The 16,120-nt window shown below is 41.3% G+C and overlaps 1 protein-coding gene and 1 long non-coding RNA gene across 9 annotated transcripts; one reads left to right on the forward strand and one right to left on the reverse strand.

The window, feature by feature from the left end:
- Window positions 1-1,458: 1,458 nt before the first annotated feature.
- LOC125768371 (6-phosphofructo-2-kinase/fructose-2,6-bisphosphatase-like) lies at window positions 1,459-15,781 on the reverse strand. 8 transcript variants are annotated; one of them, XM_049435931.1, is made up of 9 exons: window positions 15,474-15,781; window positions 7,161-7,447; window positions 6,387-6,521; window positions 6,118-6,165; window positions 4,976-5,233; window positions 4,692-4,910; window positions 4,390-4,624; window positions 4,197-4,324; window positions 1,459-1,591 (listed from the first exon to the last, which is right to left on the reverse strand). In XM_049435931.1, the coding sequence occupies exons 1-9, from the start codon at window positions 15,748-15,750 to the stop codon at window positions 1,541-1,543; spliced, it is 1,638 nt and encodes a 545-aa protein (XP_049291888.1). In that variant the 5' UTR covers window positions 15,751-15,781; the 3' UTR covers window positions 1,459-1,540. The 8 variants fall into 8 exon arrangements, with proteins under 8 accessions (XP_049291888.1, XP_049291887.1, XP_049291889.1 ...); XM_049435930.1 differs by lacking the exon at window positions 1,459-1,591 and adding an exon at window positions 1,796-2,658; XM_049435927.1 differs by lacking the exon at window positions 1,459-1,591 and adding an exon at window positions 2,885-3,443.
- Window positions 5,683-6,734, forward strand: LOC125768436 (uncharacterized). The gene is made up of 2 exons (XR_007418890.1): window positions 5,683-6,233; window positions 6,322-6,734. It is a non-coding gene; the product is annotated as an uncharacterized LOC125768436 (long non-coding RNA).
- Window positions 15,782-16,120: the final 339 nt, after the last annotated feature.

Raw genomic sequence — 16,120 nt, forward strand, 5'->3', positions numbered from 1 at the left:
GGTTGAAATAAGTTTCTTTTCACTTAAAATAATGCTTTAAATAAAAAAAAAACAAAAATTTAACAAAAAATAAAAAAAAATAAAAATTAGAAAATTTCATAAGGCTCATTTTTGCGCCAAGTTTTGGCTATAAGTCGCTCGGTATCCAACGGATCGCCAATCTTTAACCTGTGGTCGATAGATGGCACCAATGGCTACATTTTCTTCTTGGACGGCCATGCCCTCAGATGTCTGTGCCAGAAGTTATTCGAGAAACCAAGTTCCATACCCTGTTTGAGAAAATGTAAAATTTTCCTCATTTTTGCACCAAGTTTTGCCTATAACTCAGTCAGTATCCAACGGATCGCCAATCTTTTACCTGTGGTCGATAGATGGCACCAATGGCTACATTTTCTTCTTGGACGACCTTGCCCTCAGATGTCTGTGCCAGAAGTTATTCGAGGAACCATGTTCCATACCCTGTTTGAGAATATGTAAAATTTTCCTCATTTTTTCACCAACTTTTGCATGTAACTCGGTCAGTGTCCAATGGATCGCCAATCTTAACCTGTGGTCGATAGATGGCACCAATGGCTACATTTTCTTCTTGGACGACCTTGCCCTCAGATGTCTGTGCCAGAAGTTATTCGAGGAACCATGTTCCATACCCTGTTTGAGAATATGTAAAATTTTCCTCATTTTTGCAACATCTTTTGCCTATAACTCGGGCGGTAACCAACGGATCGCCAATCTTTTACCTGTGGTCGATAGATGGCACCAATGGCTACATTTTCTTCTTGGACGACCTTGCCCTCAGATGTCTGTGCCAGAAGATATTCGAGGAACCAAGTTCCATACCCTGTTTGAGAAAATGTAAAATTTTCCTCATTTTTGAGCAATTCAGCAAAATTTAAAAAATTGATATATTTTAATGCGAATTTGTTGCAATAAGTTTCTTTTCACTCAAATAATACTTTAAATTAAAAAAAGGATAAAAAATCAGAAAAAAATTTAAAAATAATTTTCAACTCGAAAATTTCATAAGGGATACCCCTTGCCATTTTTTTGAGCAATTTAGCAAAAAAAATTAAATGGATTTATTTTAATGCCAATTGGTTGCAATAAGTTTCTTTTCACTCAAATAATGCTTTAAGTAAAAAATAGAATAAAAAATTGCACATTTTCGTTCAACTCACTCGCACATTTTCGTTTCAACTCATGTATTTACTCTTTTTGCAACTCGATTCACCACGGCTACATGCTTACCACTCATGAGTGAGTAAGCAACGTTTCAACTCACTCTTACTCAATTTACACATCTCTAACACAAACGGCGGTACCACATGCGCGAGTAGCTTCCAAGCAAAAAGATTGCATTAACTCTGTTGCAATCCTTAAACTATGGTTGAATAAAGCAACATTTAATTGAAAGAAAGCCGACCTTGCCGTGTTCGGATATATTCTGGATTGAAACCGCAGTTTGTTTTAAATAATAAAAGAAAATCCACTTTTATAGAATTTTCAAAACAATGCTTCATCTTGGGTAATAAAATAGTTACGATCAATCTATTAAGAGCTCTATTAAATCGGTGCACAGCTTTGTACTAGAGGTCTGAAAAGAGGAAAACATACGACAATTTCGGTAAAAGAAAATGTACAATAGTGCGATACAAAAAACGGATATTAATTTACGGCCAAACCATTCCATTACGGTCGATACAAAAGTGTAAGATAATATTCAATTAAACACACAAATTGCTTACCTCGTGCACCGGAAACGATCGTTTCGTCATGGATGGACAGGTTCAAGTGTTCATTCTGTTCCATTTTTAGATGCTTAGTTTTATTTATTTTATTTAATTCTAGTACCAATTATTTCCTGACCCTGTAGTAAAGACCTCGCATGTTTTTTTGCTAAATTTACGTGCGCCTAAGCTGCTATGAATATTTGTTCCTTCGATTTTTATTCGCTAACCTACAACTGATGAGGCTGTGGACATCTAACAGGAGAGTATTGTTGGACAACAATTGTTGTTTGGACAGCTACGATAATATTTTAGTTTCTCAATGCTGTGCCCTTGATTTGTTTTTTTCCTCTTCTCTCTCTCCATTTTGTTATCTTTCTTATGCTTTAATGTTTAATGCAAAACTAAAGTCATTTGTCTTTTAGTTACTTCCATCTTTACAGGAATCTCCTTTTTTTAAAATACCTAGCTCTAGTTGTCGACAAATAAAAATATAAAACAAATCAAATGCATTTCGAATGCTTTCGAATGGGGTAAAAAGGTGGCGAATTTATGCAAAATCATTTGGAAACAAAAACTACATGCAAACAAAACGATAAACAAATAACATACGCTGTTCATTCTTATTTACATCGTCTGCCGTTTTTACTCCTGATAAATCTCACTTAGTACGCAGGGCACACACCGGCACTGGGTTTCCGAAATGGTTCATTAACAGTCAGAATTCGTATCGAGCCCTTAGTGGTTCTTTGCACAAAACGGCATCGTTTAAAGTATAAGATGCATTATTGAAATGCATCGATGCACTTTGCTCTCAATCCGAAAAGCACAACATGCCAACGAGAGAGATCCTTCCGCACATTTTCGTCTACTTTTTCTCGACTGGATTTGGATTTGGTTTCCCCACAAACTTTGCGTCTAGTTGGCCCGGTACCTAAAACAAAATATAATTTTGAAACCCCGTCCCATACCCTCGGTTAGAGGAGTGTGTCTTGAGGGTTGTTGTTAGCTTGAGTGGATACGATACTGAATGGGACGTTCGTCATATGTGATGTTAAGTTAAGGGTGTATGGTGTAGCAAAGAAGATCCTAAAAGCGTAAATGATAGAAAATGAGGTAATTTTATTCGATCTCTACCCTTTTGAAAAACTATTCAATTGAACTATTCAATTGCACAATTGCAGAAACCTGTTCTTTTCTTCACTGAACAAAATTTACAACGAATAATTATTAACAAAACTTTTCTACTAAACATACTTCAGGCAAAAACTGTCTCAAACAAATTAGAAAACGTTTCATAAAAGAGACCAACCATTGAACCAGGAATATCGTATGGTCGCCGAAATACCTAACAATACCTAACGCAAAACATAATCTTGAACATTAAATCGGGAGAATGATAATGTGCTAATCCGCAAAGGGGGAAACAAACATTTGAACGATCAGAGAAAGCAAAAGATAAGACGCGAAAGATGAAATAATAAAATACCGTAACAGAATTAACAAAAAAAAAACCTAAACATATTACACATAGAGCATTTTGAAGCCACAAGAGCACAATGAATAATGGGCTCTGATGTAGCCCACTAGAAACGAGGTTTACGAGTTGTTGGGAAAGAAGCGACACTCTCCGTTTGAGCCGTTCAGAATGATCTGCTTTCCGTTCGGAGGGCTACCACCCACGGTGCTGTCGAAGGAATCGTCCAGATCCAGCTCACTCTGGAAGAGAAAGGTTGGGATTGGAACGGACAGTGTGGTTGTGGGAGGGAGGGGCATGTGATAGGAAATGTATGATTGGAAAAGGTGCCATCGGTCCAACAGTGACGCCGTATCGTGTTGTTCAAGGAGGATAATAATCATTAGTGGAGAAAGAACAGAAGGTAGGAATGTAAATTTTGAATCGTTTTTTTTTTGTTTGAAAAACTGGACATTGTATAAATCATCTACAGCAATTAGTACAAACCGAATCAGAGTCAAATCGTCAGCAATAGCTAGAAGGTTAGTTGAGGAAGTTGGAGCAGAGCGTTCAAAACACGGATGTTACTTGTGAGTGATGCAACAGGACAGGAAGATCGACAGAGGATTTAACAAACTTACAAACCAGAGGCGGTCAAAGCGCAAGAGACATAAGTTTGCCAAAACAATCCAGAGACCAGTGGTATCCAAACCAGCTCGTTACCAACTAACCTGAATGTTTTTCAATCGATAACGGTTCGATATGAATCATCCATATTGAGATTGGTTAGACTATCCTACAACTCGTTTACACTATAAATTAGCGGATTAACAGCATTATCTCTAGTAGCACCACAAACCAATCAATGGGTTAATGAAACGCAAAAATTAAGAAAGAAAAAAACAAACTCATCTAACGACGACACAGCAAACGAAAGAAGGTGAGTATTAGCATTTAGTAGTAGAGCAATAGGTGAGGGCACTGCCACAAGTATACGGGATGAAACAAACACTCACCTCTGGCTTGGCGCGATGCGTATCGACGGCATGGATTGGCAACATTATGTGTTCCACCTTGCAACCGTACGCTACCGGTGTCAGCTTAATAATGGTGTGTAGAGGCACTTTCAAGTACGGTAGCTCATCTAGAAAGGGGGAATTGTCCGATTATTCATACATTTCGTTGTTCCATCTGCCACCCGTTACCCACCGGCAGATTTATCCAAAAAGTATGCCAATACGCATCGCAACACGGCCTGGTGCGACACTACGAGCACATTTCCTTGCCGTTCGAGTTCCATCATGACCGGTTCTAGTCGCACCACCAAATCTTCGTAGCTTTCGCCGCGTGGATAGCGATAGGCGAATTTGTTTTGATCTCGTGCCTTAAACTCTTCGGGGAACCGTTGCTGAATGTCCTCGTATGTCATCTCCTCACAAATGCCCTGTAAAGAAAAAAGAAATTAAGTCAAAGAAACGTCTCTTACATCCATCATTCAATATGTTACTTACTGCATCGATCTCATTCAGTGCCTTCCAGCGTTCTTGGGGTGCGTTCACATCCGCAACTGTTTGAATGGTTCGTTTTAGCCACGATGTCCACACCCGCAGTCCTTCGATTTGCTGCTCGTCAATATATTTGGCGAGCGCCTGTGCATAGCGACGACCACGTTCGCTTAGGTTTGAATCACCACCGATCAGACCCTGCAGATTGTGTTCACTTTCACCGTGCTGGAAAGATTGGAATGGCATTAGTTAAGGCTGGTTGTTGCGTCATTTGCTGGCTGGCCACTTACTCTGGTGAGATAAATTGTTCTCGGGGTAATGTGAATATTCATCAGGTAGTACACGATGCGCGACTGTATGTGACCCTCGTGCTTGTGGACGACCACTTTTTCGCCCGTATTGTAGATCTTCATGTAAGACAAATCTTTCTCCAATTCCTCGCTCAATGGTTCGTATCGTTCCTGGTAGTGTTCGATGCGGAGCCGGAAATCGGACAAAGCTTCGTCCATATTCATATTCCGATAATCGGGACTACTTACTTTTACTTCCTACGGGAGGGTGAGTTTAACCACGGGAGGACCGAAAATAAAACAACAAAAAACAGTGTGTTAGTTACCGTTCAGGACTTTGTTAGAATCCATAAATGATTACAAAGTTATCAAATGGAAAGGTGAATATTATGTTACATTTACTTAAGAATGTTGTCAAAATGTGTCACCAATGTAAATTAGTCTAAAAAAGGATGAGGTTTCAGCTTAATACAGAATAAAGAACTAAAACTTGGAAACAAGTTACTCTAAAATAACCGCCATGAAATGAAGATCAAACAAATAAGAAGATATTAGTAAAATCAAACATTAATTTTGAACATGATCTTCAAAACCCTACAATAAACGGCTTAATCAAACTGTAAATTCTTGGTATTTATTAGGATGTTTTGACAGCTATTTTCATCAAAGTATGCTTTATAAAAAGATATTTTAGCATTATCTTTCAGAATTTATTGTGTGAATATTCTTTGCACTAATACACATCCAAATTATGAATCAAAACACTTTCCAAACTTCGGAACAAGGGTCTAGGTTGGTAAACGCCATCATAACGATGGCGTTGGTAGCTTCAAACTGTAAGAGTATACCCAGTTACCAGTTGGAAAGTGCCCGCTCGTATCTCGAAACAGTTCGCACTGAAGCTATAATGAAAGGTGAAAAGCTGCCAAACGTCGAAAGGATGCAATTGCTTCTGAATTCGCATAAAGAGATACAAAACAGCGTTGCAAACCAGGGCGAACACACATACAACACACAAAATCTACACCAATAGCAAACGGTTAGAGACGATATGGTGGAGATCGGGTAACGGGTACGGATGCGTGGTACGAGGGAGGCTGCTGTGTTAATCATCGATAAACACACTGCACAACAATAGTCACCTCATTCGGAACCAGTGGTGGATGATGCTCCAACCCACTGAGCTTAACCTGGCATGATGAATGGGAAAACCGGATGTCAAACGACGCGTTATCGGTTATCGTATAGAAAAAGCAAGGTTACTTCTTCGTTTGAATTTCGTTGTTATCGTCATAAGCACAACCAATTGATTGTCTACTCTTAATGGTTGTTTTTTTGATTTGTAGAATAGGTCAAATGAGAAATGGTCCGAAAAGAAAGAAGCTTTTACAATCCCCGTCTGCTGTCTTACCATGATGTTCTGCTCGATAATGCTGGGATCGTCACAGATTGATTCGACGAAAAACAGCTTGTATCCCATCTTCTTCACAACAATTTCGCGTATCATTTGACGGCGATCTCGGGTGGAATTCGTAGCATCAAACACCTAAAAGAACCAACAAAAATCATTAGCAGTGTGTCAACCGACGTGAAACATGATGTAGGTATTCGGTTAAGAGAAAACATTCGTTTGTAAATTAATTGTTATGATCGATCCACTTGTAAATGTTTTCTACAGCAAACAAACATAATCTCTCAGCCTCGACGGTTCTATGTATGTTTAGCAGTGCTAAATAAACAACACCACAATCTACCGAGAGGCCCACATGTTCTTATTAAAGTTTGCTTACAAAACTTGTTGCTGACTCTCTTGTTCGTTCGTCAGATTTATACGTCACGTCTAGACCATTCCCAATGCATCACAACTGCATCAAGTGCATCTCTTATCGATTCCAGCGCTTCTGTAAACAAGAGCTTCCAACACGCGTCCAAACTGTGTCCCTTTATGAGGCTTTATTGAAAGTCACAAAAAAGTATGCTTTAGAGTGATTAACGTGATCGTTTTACAATCATCACGAGTGCTAAGCCGCGTAAACCGTTGATATGTGAGAGATTATTGTAAGCTTCAAAAGTGATTGATCGATAACTTGTTTCTCTTGCGTTCCGGCAGCTCTACATCCCTTCTTATCGTGCATTTATATCGGCAGCTTGCGTTTGTTCCGCGCAACATGTACAGCGTACTTACCGCCACTTCTCCTCCATTTTCCAACCAGTTGCAAACATCCTCCAGCGCCAGCTCAGCACAGTGCTGCCGGATGGCCATCGCTTCCTCATTATCCGGACGGAAAAACTCATGACTACGGTAGGCATCGGTCGCATGGCGTCGATATTCACCCAAATTGAACACCTTTGTGTTGATACCGATCCAGTTCAAGTAGCGGGACAGTTTTTTCGAGATGTACGTTTTGCCACGAGCCGGCAATCCGACCATCGCAATCACATGCGGACTGTTCACATAGTTGGCTCGCTCACCTGGAGAAAAATAGGAAAGGAAAACAAGCAGATTAAAGGAGATATTTTTTTTTTATTTTGGGTTAGAGGTAACAAAAATTTCCCCTAGAACGGGTTCGCACCATTGCCAAATGTTTCCTTGTTTAAAAATTTCCAGCCAAGGGAAATCATGTTGTCACTGGATTGCTTTTCTCCCGTTGCCATGCTTACTAAAGCGCACAAATATTACTGAGAACTAGTACTAGCAAGAAATAGGTCCACCCTTGGGATTTGCTTTGCACGCTTTTATGGACAAGAATTACAATATCAAGGCTAGATTCAAACTCCACTTATGACCGGGGCCTTGGTGAAAGGAACATACGCTCAACTAACGACCGCTCTCCTCGAAGGTCCCTACTGCAATCTTTCACCGACCGCCAAATGCCACGGATTCAGATGCACTATCACGAGCAAAGCGAAGGCAAGTAAATCGACCTAGAAATTAGATAACGATGCAATCTGCTCCGATCTGTTTCTCATGCATAACACACACTGCACGCCACAATGAAGCGTCCGTTTTATGAGTTTTTACAGCAACAAAAAAGTTGTGATGTGTCTCCACATTTTCCTAGCAACTACGCTGCTCCTTTCCTTTCACTAACCGGCACCTGTTTTTTTTTTTGGCCACGAAAAATGTCTTGATAGAATGGGGGGAAAAACGGAAAAAGTTGCACAATGTTTGGTTGTTTTTTGGCAAATGCTGCTGTTGTGTTGTTGTCGTTGTTGTTCTGCGCGCCGGGAGATGTCACATTTGAAGGGGGCATGGTTACACCATCTAGTTCAAGAGTCCATCGCTTCACTCGTACAGGTAGCTCTCAACTTTGGCGACTCTGTGCCGGTAGCAAAGTTTCAAACTTTTCTTACCGCATTTAATTGATTGCGGTACGAATTAAAAGTTACGAATACAAAAAGCTATTTTTGAATACGATTAAATTAAATAAACACTATAATTTACTGTAGTTTGATATTGTTTGTCGCAATGCTCATTCTGCTTTATGATTCGCCTAGGTGACATTAGCGCCATCTATTGAGCATATTTACACTTTAGTTTCGAAACAAACCTTTCACGAAACAAATGGTTCTTTAGTATTTTCCGGATGTACCGGAAAAAACATTCCCCATATTATTTTATTTCCGTATAATTTAAAGGTTTTAATTTACTCTTAGGTGGAAAGTTTAACGATATAGTGGCACGATTCCCAACGCTATCTTTATCGAATCAAAATAATAACATTTAATTTGTATCAAGCCTAATCAAAACAAATTTGTTCTCTTTTCAATGTGCAATATCGTTGGCAAAGCGCTAATATTAGCATTGAACTTAGAATTACTTTCAAATTACCATTACATACATACACATTAAACTCACTCGTTATCCCTACTTCAAAACGGAGAAGAGTGATATGAAACCAACACCAAAAGCTTCTTGTTTTTCCTTTACCTCGACGGTCGTTAGGAAATTGCTACAAAATACTACTTTCCACAAGTGTGAACACGTGCCGAACCCGCCGGTTGGCGCGCTTGTTTGGCATCAATTTGCAATTCTGATCCGCCCGGGCCCAGCACTTCATACCTCCATTTTGTTCCGTTGCGTTTTACAACGCGTTAAACAGAATAATCTGTGTTTGTGCATTTGGCAATCATACGAACTACATTTTAGCGCAATCAGGTTGATAACTGTTCTCAAGTTCAACACATTTTAAACATAAACTATTCATAAAAAAACACCATCTGATTGAACCACCATTATGGTTCAACGATCGGAAGTGATGACAAATTTGGGGGAGCAAAAAAAAACAAACAAACTTTAAACCAAAGAAGACAACACATGAACACATTGCGCGTAGAAGCGGAGTACGGACAAGTGTATACTTGTCTTCGGGCGCTAATGAGTGACAGACAATGCGACGGTTAGAAAATGCGCACGCGAAACCGCGACGCCGCCTTGGATGACGATAAAAACCGGATCCGGTGTCTTGGCAATTCGTCATTCGTTACACCGTGGTTTGGGGAGAGACGCTTAGAGTCGGTTAAGTTTACACATCCTGCTGCACATATCACCACCCAGCTCAAGTCTTGCCATGTTTCTTGCTGTTACGCTTATTTTTGGGGGATGTTTCTCCACCCGAATGGACGTAATGAAGACACGCTTCGGTCAAGTGGACAAACGCACAAGGGTGAGCGTGATGAGTACACGGTCACGTGATCAAAGCGTGATTTTGCTTCAGAACAGCAACCAAAGAACCGGTTGGGAAAATAGCATTATGTTTGACGATAATTAAAGTTGTTGCGAACCAGGAAGTTGATAGGGTGTCTTTTATTTCTTCTCATGATAAGCATTGTTTTCGTTCCAAAATTCTATTCCTTAATTATCTTAATATCCCAAGCAGAAACGTATTTTCGTACTTTCCAAAGATAATTCCAAATCGATAGTTGCTAGAAAAAAAAACAAAACAGGAACTTATTTACAAGAATGGAACAGGTGGATAAGGCACGCAATGTTTTCGCATCGAAACGTGATACAAACACGTGCCCTAAACCAAATATTAACCTTTGTGTGCAGTCCCTTTGCTGTGTCCTTTCTAATGCTTAAAGCACACACACACACAAGTAACCTCATCCACCATGATCCGGATTTAATTTGAACGTTTTGCTTGGATTTCGTGTTCGCAAATATGCACGACCTACGGAATTTGCCTATTGGTCACGATTTTGTTGAGCACGAAAATTTGAAACATCTGTCAATTTGAACGGTAATTAACGTCAGCGTGTAAATAGTCCAGGAAATAGATCCCAATAAACAGGATCGTGTTACAAAAGTGGACAATAATTAAATAGGTTATTTTTGGATTTATTTTTTTTTAATTAAACAGTTCACTTATGGATTAAAAAATTAAATTAAATTAAGGCGACACCATTTATTGATTTTGCAGCAGAAAAATAAATCAAGACAAATAGAGGAGAACACCCGGTCAAACGACGCCGAGAGTGGCAGTTTGTTTATCAGTGTTCCAAGAAACTTTAACTGGCCGTAACGCAAAGGGGCGGTGGGCAAGGGAGCTGAACAAACATCTCACATTTCGTTGCACACCAGTAGCGCGTTGTAAATAAAATTGCAACGCAATGTAAAATGCATCACACGCTTGTGCGCGATGGCGTGAGTCATCGCTGGATAAACGTGTTAAACGTTCGCTAGCAAACTAGGCAAACGAGACATTTGTGGTTAGAATGATGATCATTCTGAGACGAAATAAAAACCACAATTATTTTACGCTAATCTTCGAACGAACCCCCCTTGCGTGTTCTAATGACATTCGCAATGTCACAGAGGAAGAAAAAAAAAGAATCCAAAAGCGATAGCCGAACAGATAATGCATTATGAGTATATTTACACCTCGGCCACTTCGGCATCATTCACTCGGCAACAACAACCCGAAAACGGGACACAAGCGCTATCGTAAATCACTTTCGCTTGATAATACGTGGCCGGCGATGGTGTTGGAAGCTACTACCAATGCTACACACCCTGTACCGTCGGGTACTGATAAGCGTCATCCCAAAACAAACCATCATCATGCTAGATGATTTCGCCGCCGACGTAATCGATTACGAGGGCTAAACGAGGCACACGTCACCGGGACGCGACCTTGTGGTCAATGGAAGATCTTAGTGTGTCCTTTCTTTAGCGTCCGCCCTTTACTGGTGGCAGCGGATTCGTTGTTGTGTGCTAAAATTCGTTCTGATTATGAAGGATTTGCGTCATCTTGAACCTCGTTCCGCTGTGTGTAAAGTCTTATCAAGCCACAGACAGAAGCCTAGGTTGGAGCGTATAGACATTGTTTTATTGGAAGTATTTTTTATTTTCAACAAAATCTTTCAGAAAATGTTGCTACTTGTTTGGAAAATGTTTCAACAAAACATTAACCCGAAAACATGAAAATAATTGTACCACAAAAAAGTAAACAAGCAGTGCAGCAGGTTCAAAAGGACAAGGAACCCATTATCAAATCCTAACAATAAGCACAACCCGGAAGATTAGCAAAGCGGCAAAAACTTGGACAGTTCGATGCGTGATGCGTACTGGCTGGGAAGTAATAATGTGCGCGTGGTGCAAGCAAGTTCGAGTCCATCAGCGGGTTCAACGGCAACACACCGTGAACGATAAGCTGATAAGGCCGAACACATTCCAAACGAGCGCAGATATGTTTTGCCTTCGTTAACAACTACAACATCCGAGCAGATCAACTTCCGATGGCGAGTTTAAGCCATTTTACAGCCGAACGGCTTAAAGTGCGGAAGAGGTCTTTAGCGATGATCTTTTCTCTCTTTTTTTTTGCTTGCAAAAACGGAAATAATTAATGCGTAGTTATACATTTTAAAGCATTTCGTCTTCATTATTTCTGACATGACTTGTTCCACACACCTAGAAGCAAACAATCGAAGGTATCTTATCAACAGAGTGTACCAGACAGCGTGTAATCACGATGTTTCACGATAAAAAACAACTTGTCGATATGCCTTTACAACAAAAAAAAAACAAAACAACTTTAAAAACGTTTTAAACTGACATAAAACATCAGAATTTAAACTGACAGCTATCTCCGAACGCCGCCTACTTTTACTAACCCGGAAAAAATTAATTCACATTGATATCGACGCTACTTTGATCGTTTCAATCCATCATTCAGTTCATGTATACCTACACTAAGCGTTTTGACAGGCCGAGCTGAGTAATTTAATTGAGTGCGCAGGTGTTTGTGGATGCACAAAATACACGCCAACCAATAATATACACATCAATCAAACAGAAACGTCCATTTGCCGTCCGCTGTCACGTTCTTAAGGGTTAAGTTGTGTGCACGTGCATCACACGGGCACGAATTAGATGAGCTGTTAAAAATAAATATATCTTATCGTGCGAGCAATCACGATCTTGTTGGCGGTTTTGTGTGCAAAACAATAAAATAGAGAAAAAAAAAGGATTTATAAATGATTTGAAGAAACCCCACGTAGTCGATCCAGTCGGAAATTCTTCCTGGTGCGTCCATCAATCTGACACACATTTCCATTAGCTGGAAACAACATTTCTTCGGCTTCGTTTAACTAGTTCATTACGAGTTTGACGGTCTTTCCTCTCTTTAACATTCACACTATGAAACAAATCGAACATATATAAACTAAACAAACGCTTCCGTTTCGCATCGCTGCCCTAAGTCTGCCCATACTGCAGTGAGGAAACTCACCACGAGGACGACTCACGTGTTTATTTGAGAAGATGCAACGTCTCGCGGGTAGCAAAGCAACAGAACAAAAACCTTCCCCGGTCTAGCGTTGATGATATTTTTCGCCACACCCTACGGGAAAGGAAAATGCACGGGAAAGCCAAGGACATTGTAGTACATTGTGCAAGCCAATCGGTAACCTTGCGATGGAGCTTGTGCTTATATCTACACAGTCGCATACATACGGGGTGCATCTTCGCACCTAACCTAACTACATACGAGCAGAATCGTGTCCCAGCCCAAGAAATGAGAGCGCGCAACTGGTGCCATTCCCCTCCTCCTTCCCCCCTTCCCTCCCCCTTCCCTCCATATTCCACCTCAAGTTCAAGGGCGACAAGGGCCCTGTTTAAGGGATAACGACGAGTTGGTAGCTCATTATCGAAACTACGCTTTGCTCCATTGGGCGTAAGAGCACTACGAAGGGAAGGTAACCGAAGGCAACGAAGGTTCTCTCCATTGTGTTGCACTTTATATGCTGCGCGAAATGTGCCTTTCTTTTCCATGTCATTTACGGTCGCTTTTATGCACTCCGCCATATGCAACGAACACATTGAAACCCATCAATTGCTTCTCCTGCTAATGCAAGAAACGGGAAATGTTCTCATTCTCACGACAAATTACGTGGCTAGTCGAGCATTTCCAATGGAAGTTGATGTATGAAGGAGAGTAGTTCATTAAACAATTAACCAACGACAATGTGCTTATGGATTTGATCTAGAATAGTACCACCGAAAAAACATCTTCTCCAACTCTGGGTACATTTGTTGAGCGCTTCAAAATTGAGCATGATCCCGAATAACCTTCCTTAATTAGAACTCAAGAACCGGCGATTATTGATAGTACAAGGTGACTAAGAAAATTAGACAGCTGAAGTAAAAGCTTTTGGCTCAAAATAGATTATTTTTGGAACATTTTTGAACCAACCATACAGGGTTTTCAAGTTTAAGTGGTTAAAAACCATTTCTGGATTCTTTTCAAGTTGAACTGGAATTTGTACAGGTAGAATTGGACACCTTTTCCACCTCTCTCTCGTGGCTAATCCACTTGAACTCGAAACCACCCTCTGTAAATCAGTTGAATCGGTTTTTTTGCGATGCTCCCTAAACCACAAGTTTCCAAATTCTTTGTAGCACGAACAGCAGTTCCACTAATTAAGAGTTAATTCCACCCGCGAGTTCAATGATCGACTCCACCGAAAACCCTGACCGCCGCATGAAACACATTGACGGTGGCCTTCCACAGGTCGTTTGATTTTCCGTCCCTTTATATCCGAATTGCTGTCAATGAACGTGCGAGCATAAAATGCAAGACGATGCCGTCGCTTCTTGTTTTTTTTTCGTATGTTTGCTAGAGTGACACACCACGATTTCATCCCTGTTTGGCCTGTACGATTCGTTCACAATTAAAAATACCGCAGCTGTTTCTCTCAGCTGATCCGCGCTACCATGTGCCCTTTTTTTGTGGGGAGTAAGGGATTTTGCCCCCATTTTTTTTTTTTGGCGCCCTACAAGCGGGTGGACGATTTTCCGCGAGAGAGCACAATCGTCTCCGGATGGGACGGTATGGGAAAGCCGAAAGAATGCAAAAGTGGAAAGGAAACATTCCTTCGAAACCGGCCAACAAGTGTCACGTTTCGTGCAGTTCCGTTTAAAGGCAACAACTCTATGCTAGTATACCAACGACGATTATGCTATTGGAAGACACTTGCTTTTACTGTTTGAATGTAAAATGCGATGGAAAGCAACTTAACAACATAAAACTTATCATCAAAGTACACGAGGACAGCGAATGATCAGTGCCGGGAATAAAAAGGCGGTTCAAAACGTGCTATTTTCTTCGAAACTCGTAACATCGCGTGTGACAGACGACACACAGTAATGCAATAACCAAAAAAGAAAAAAGAAAGAAATAACCAAAAATGTGTACGTACAAGCAGGAAAAGCGCCAACATTACCGACGCCAAAGAAAAAGTAAGCAAAAAAGCATCGGAAAAATGGATTCTATTTTTAATGTGTACAAAATTTTCACGACCGTGCGCCTCCACCGTTTCTGCAATTGCCGCCAGACACACAGCAAGCTTGATGTTTGAAGTGTTTTCCACTCATTTTTCCACCCTTGGGTGTGTTTCCTTAGCTACTATAGGGCGTCAATGGTGTTGGTCTTGTCCCCCCTTTTTTTCAACATCAACACTTGCCGAGTACTCCGCTCTGAAAAAGAGTTTTGCTTCCCTTTCGACCGGATGTTTTACACCTTCATTTTCTTTACCGTGCTTTGCGAACGCACACTCCTTCTACGTCACTTTCATGGTCACGGTGACACGCACCGTGCGCACCAGGGGAAGCGGAATCCAGGAAACGGGCGGCGAAAGATGGCGTGATTGTTCTCAGCGGTCACTTTTCTACTCTCATTCGCTCGCGTCGCACATTTCGATCTCACTCTAATTTACGCTCGTTGCCATAGTTTCTTCCGTCGAGCGCGTGGGAATGTGACGTGGGGAAGGAGGGCGGGTCGGTTGGGAAAAAAATGCTGCCCCATTTCCCGCCGAACTCAACCCAACCATTATGCTTATGCCGGCGGAAATTTGCAAAAAATTAACACTTGTTTTTTTCTCTCTCTTTCCCTCACTCTCGCCTAGTTCCACCACCCAGGCCACGTTGATCGAATAAATCGCGCTTTTAGCATCTGTCATTGCTGTAGTAGTTGTTGTTGCTGTTGGAAAAACTTACCCCGAATCGGAAATGGTTTCGTCTGGATGGTTTCCGTCGTTGGGGGCAGCATCTTGCGCGTCCCCTCGGACATAACACTTGGGCACAGTTGAATTTCACTTAACGCCTCACCGTACTGCTTGCCACCGCTCTGGCTCGATGTGCGCACACGCAACGAACGGGACGCGATGGCCGCGGCCACGACGGAAGCGGTCGGGGCAGTCGCCGGCAACGGTGTTGTGGCCGGTGGATTGCCACCGGTAGCAGCATCAGCGGCAGCACTCACAATTACGTCCATCTTCGACGAGCTTCGCGGCTAAACAAAACCGTACCATTCTCGAAACGCATCCCGTACGCGAAATACGCGCGCGCCTTGCTCTCTCTCACACATGAGAGCGAGAGTGAGAAAACCGAAAAGCGCAAAAGGGCTAGTGAGCGAGATAAACTGACGGAAAGGGAGAGAATGGTGAGAGAACGCCAACGTGAGATGGCGTGAGAAAACGACCTTGGCTCGTAACAACGGAGTTTTGTTTACATTTTGCTTCCTCTGCTAATGCCGCTTCCGTTTGTGTTTCGTATGATATATGGCGCGCGTCTTTGTGTTTCCTTGCACTTTTTTTCAATTAGAAAATTCGGCACGAAAACGGTGAAAGAGAATGGAGTGGAAA

This window comes from Anopheles funestus, chromosome 3RL (genome assembly GCF_943734845.2).
Source record: "Anopheles funestus chromosome 3RL, idAnoFuneDA-416_04, whole genome shotgun sequence".
NCBI classification, from domain to species: Eukaryota; Metazoa; Arthropoda; class Insecta; order Diptera; family Culicidae; genus Anopheles; species Anopheles funestus.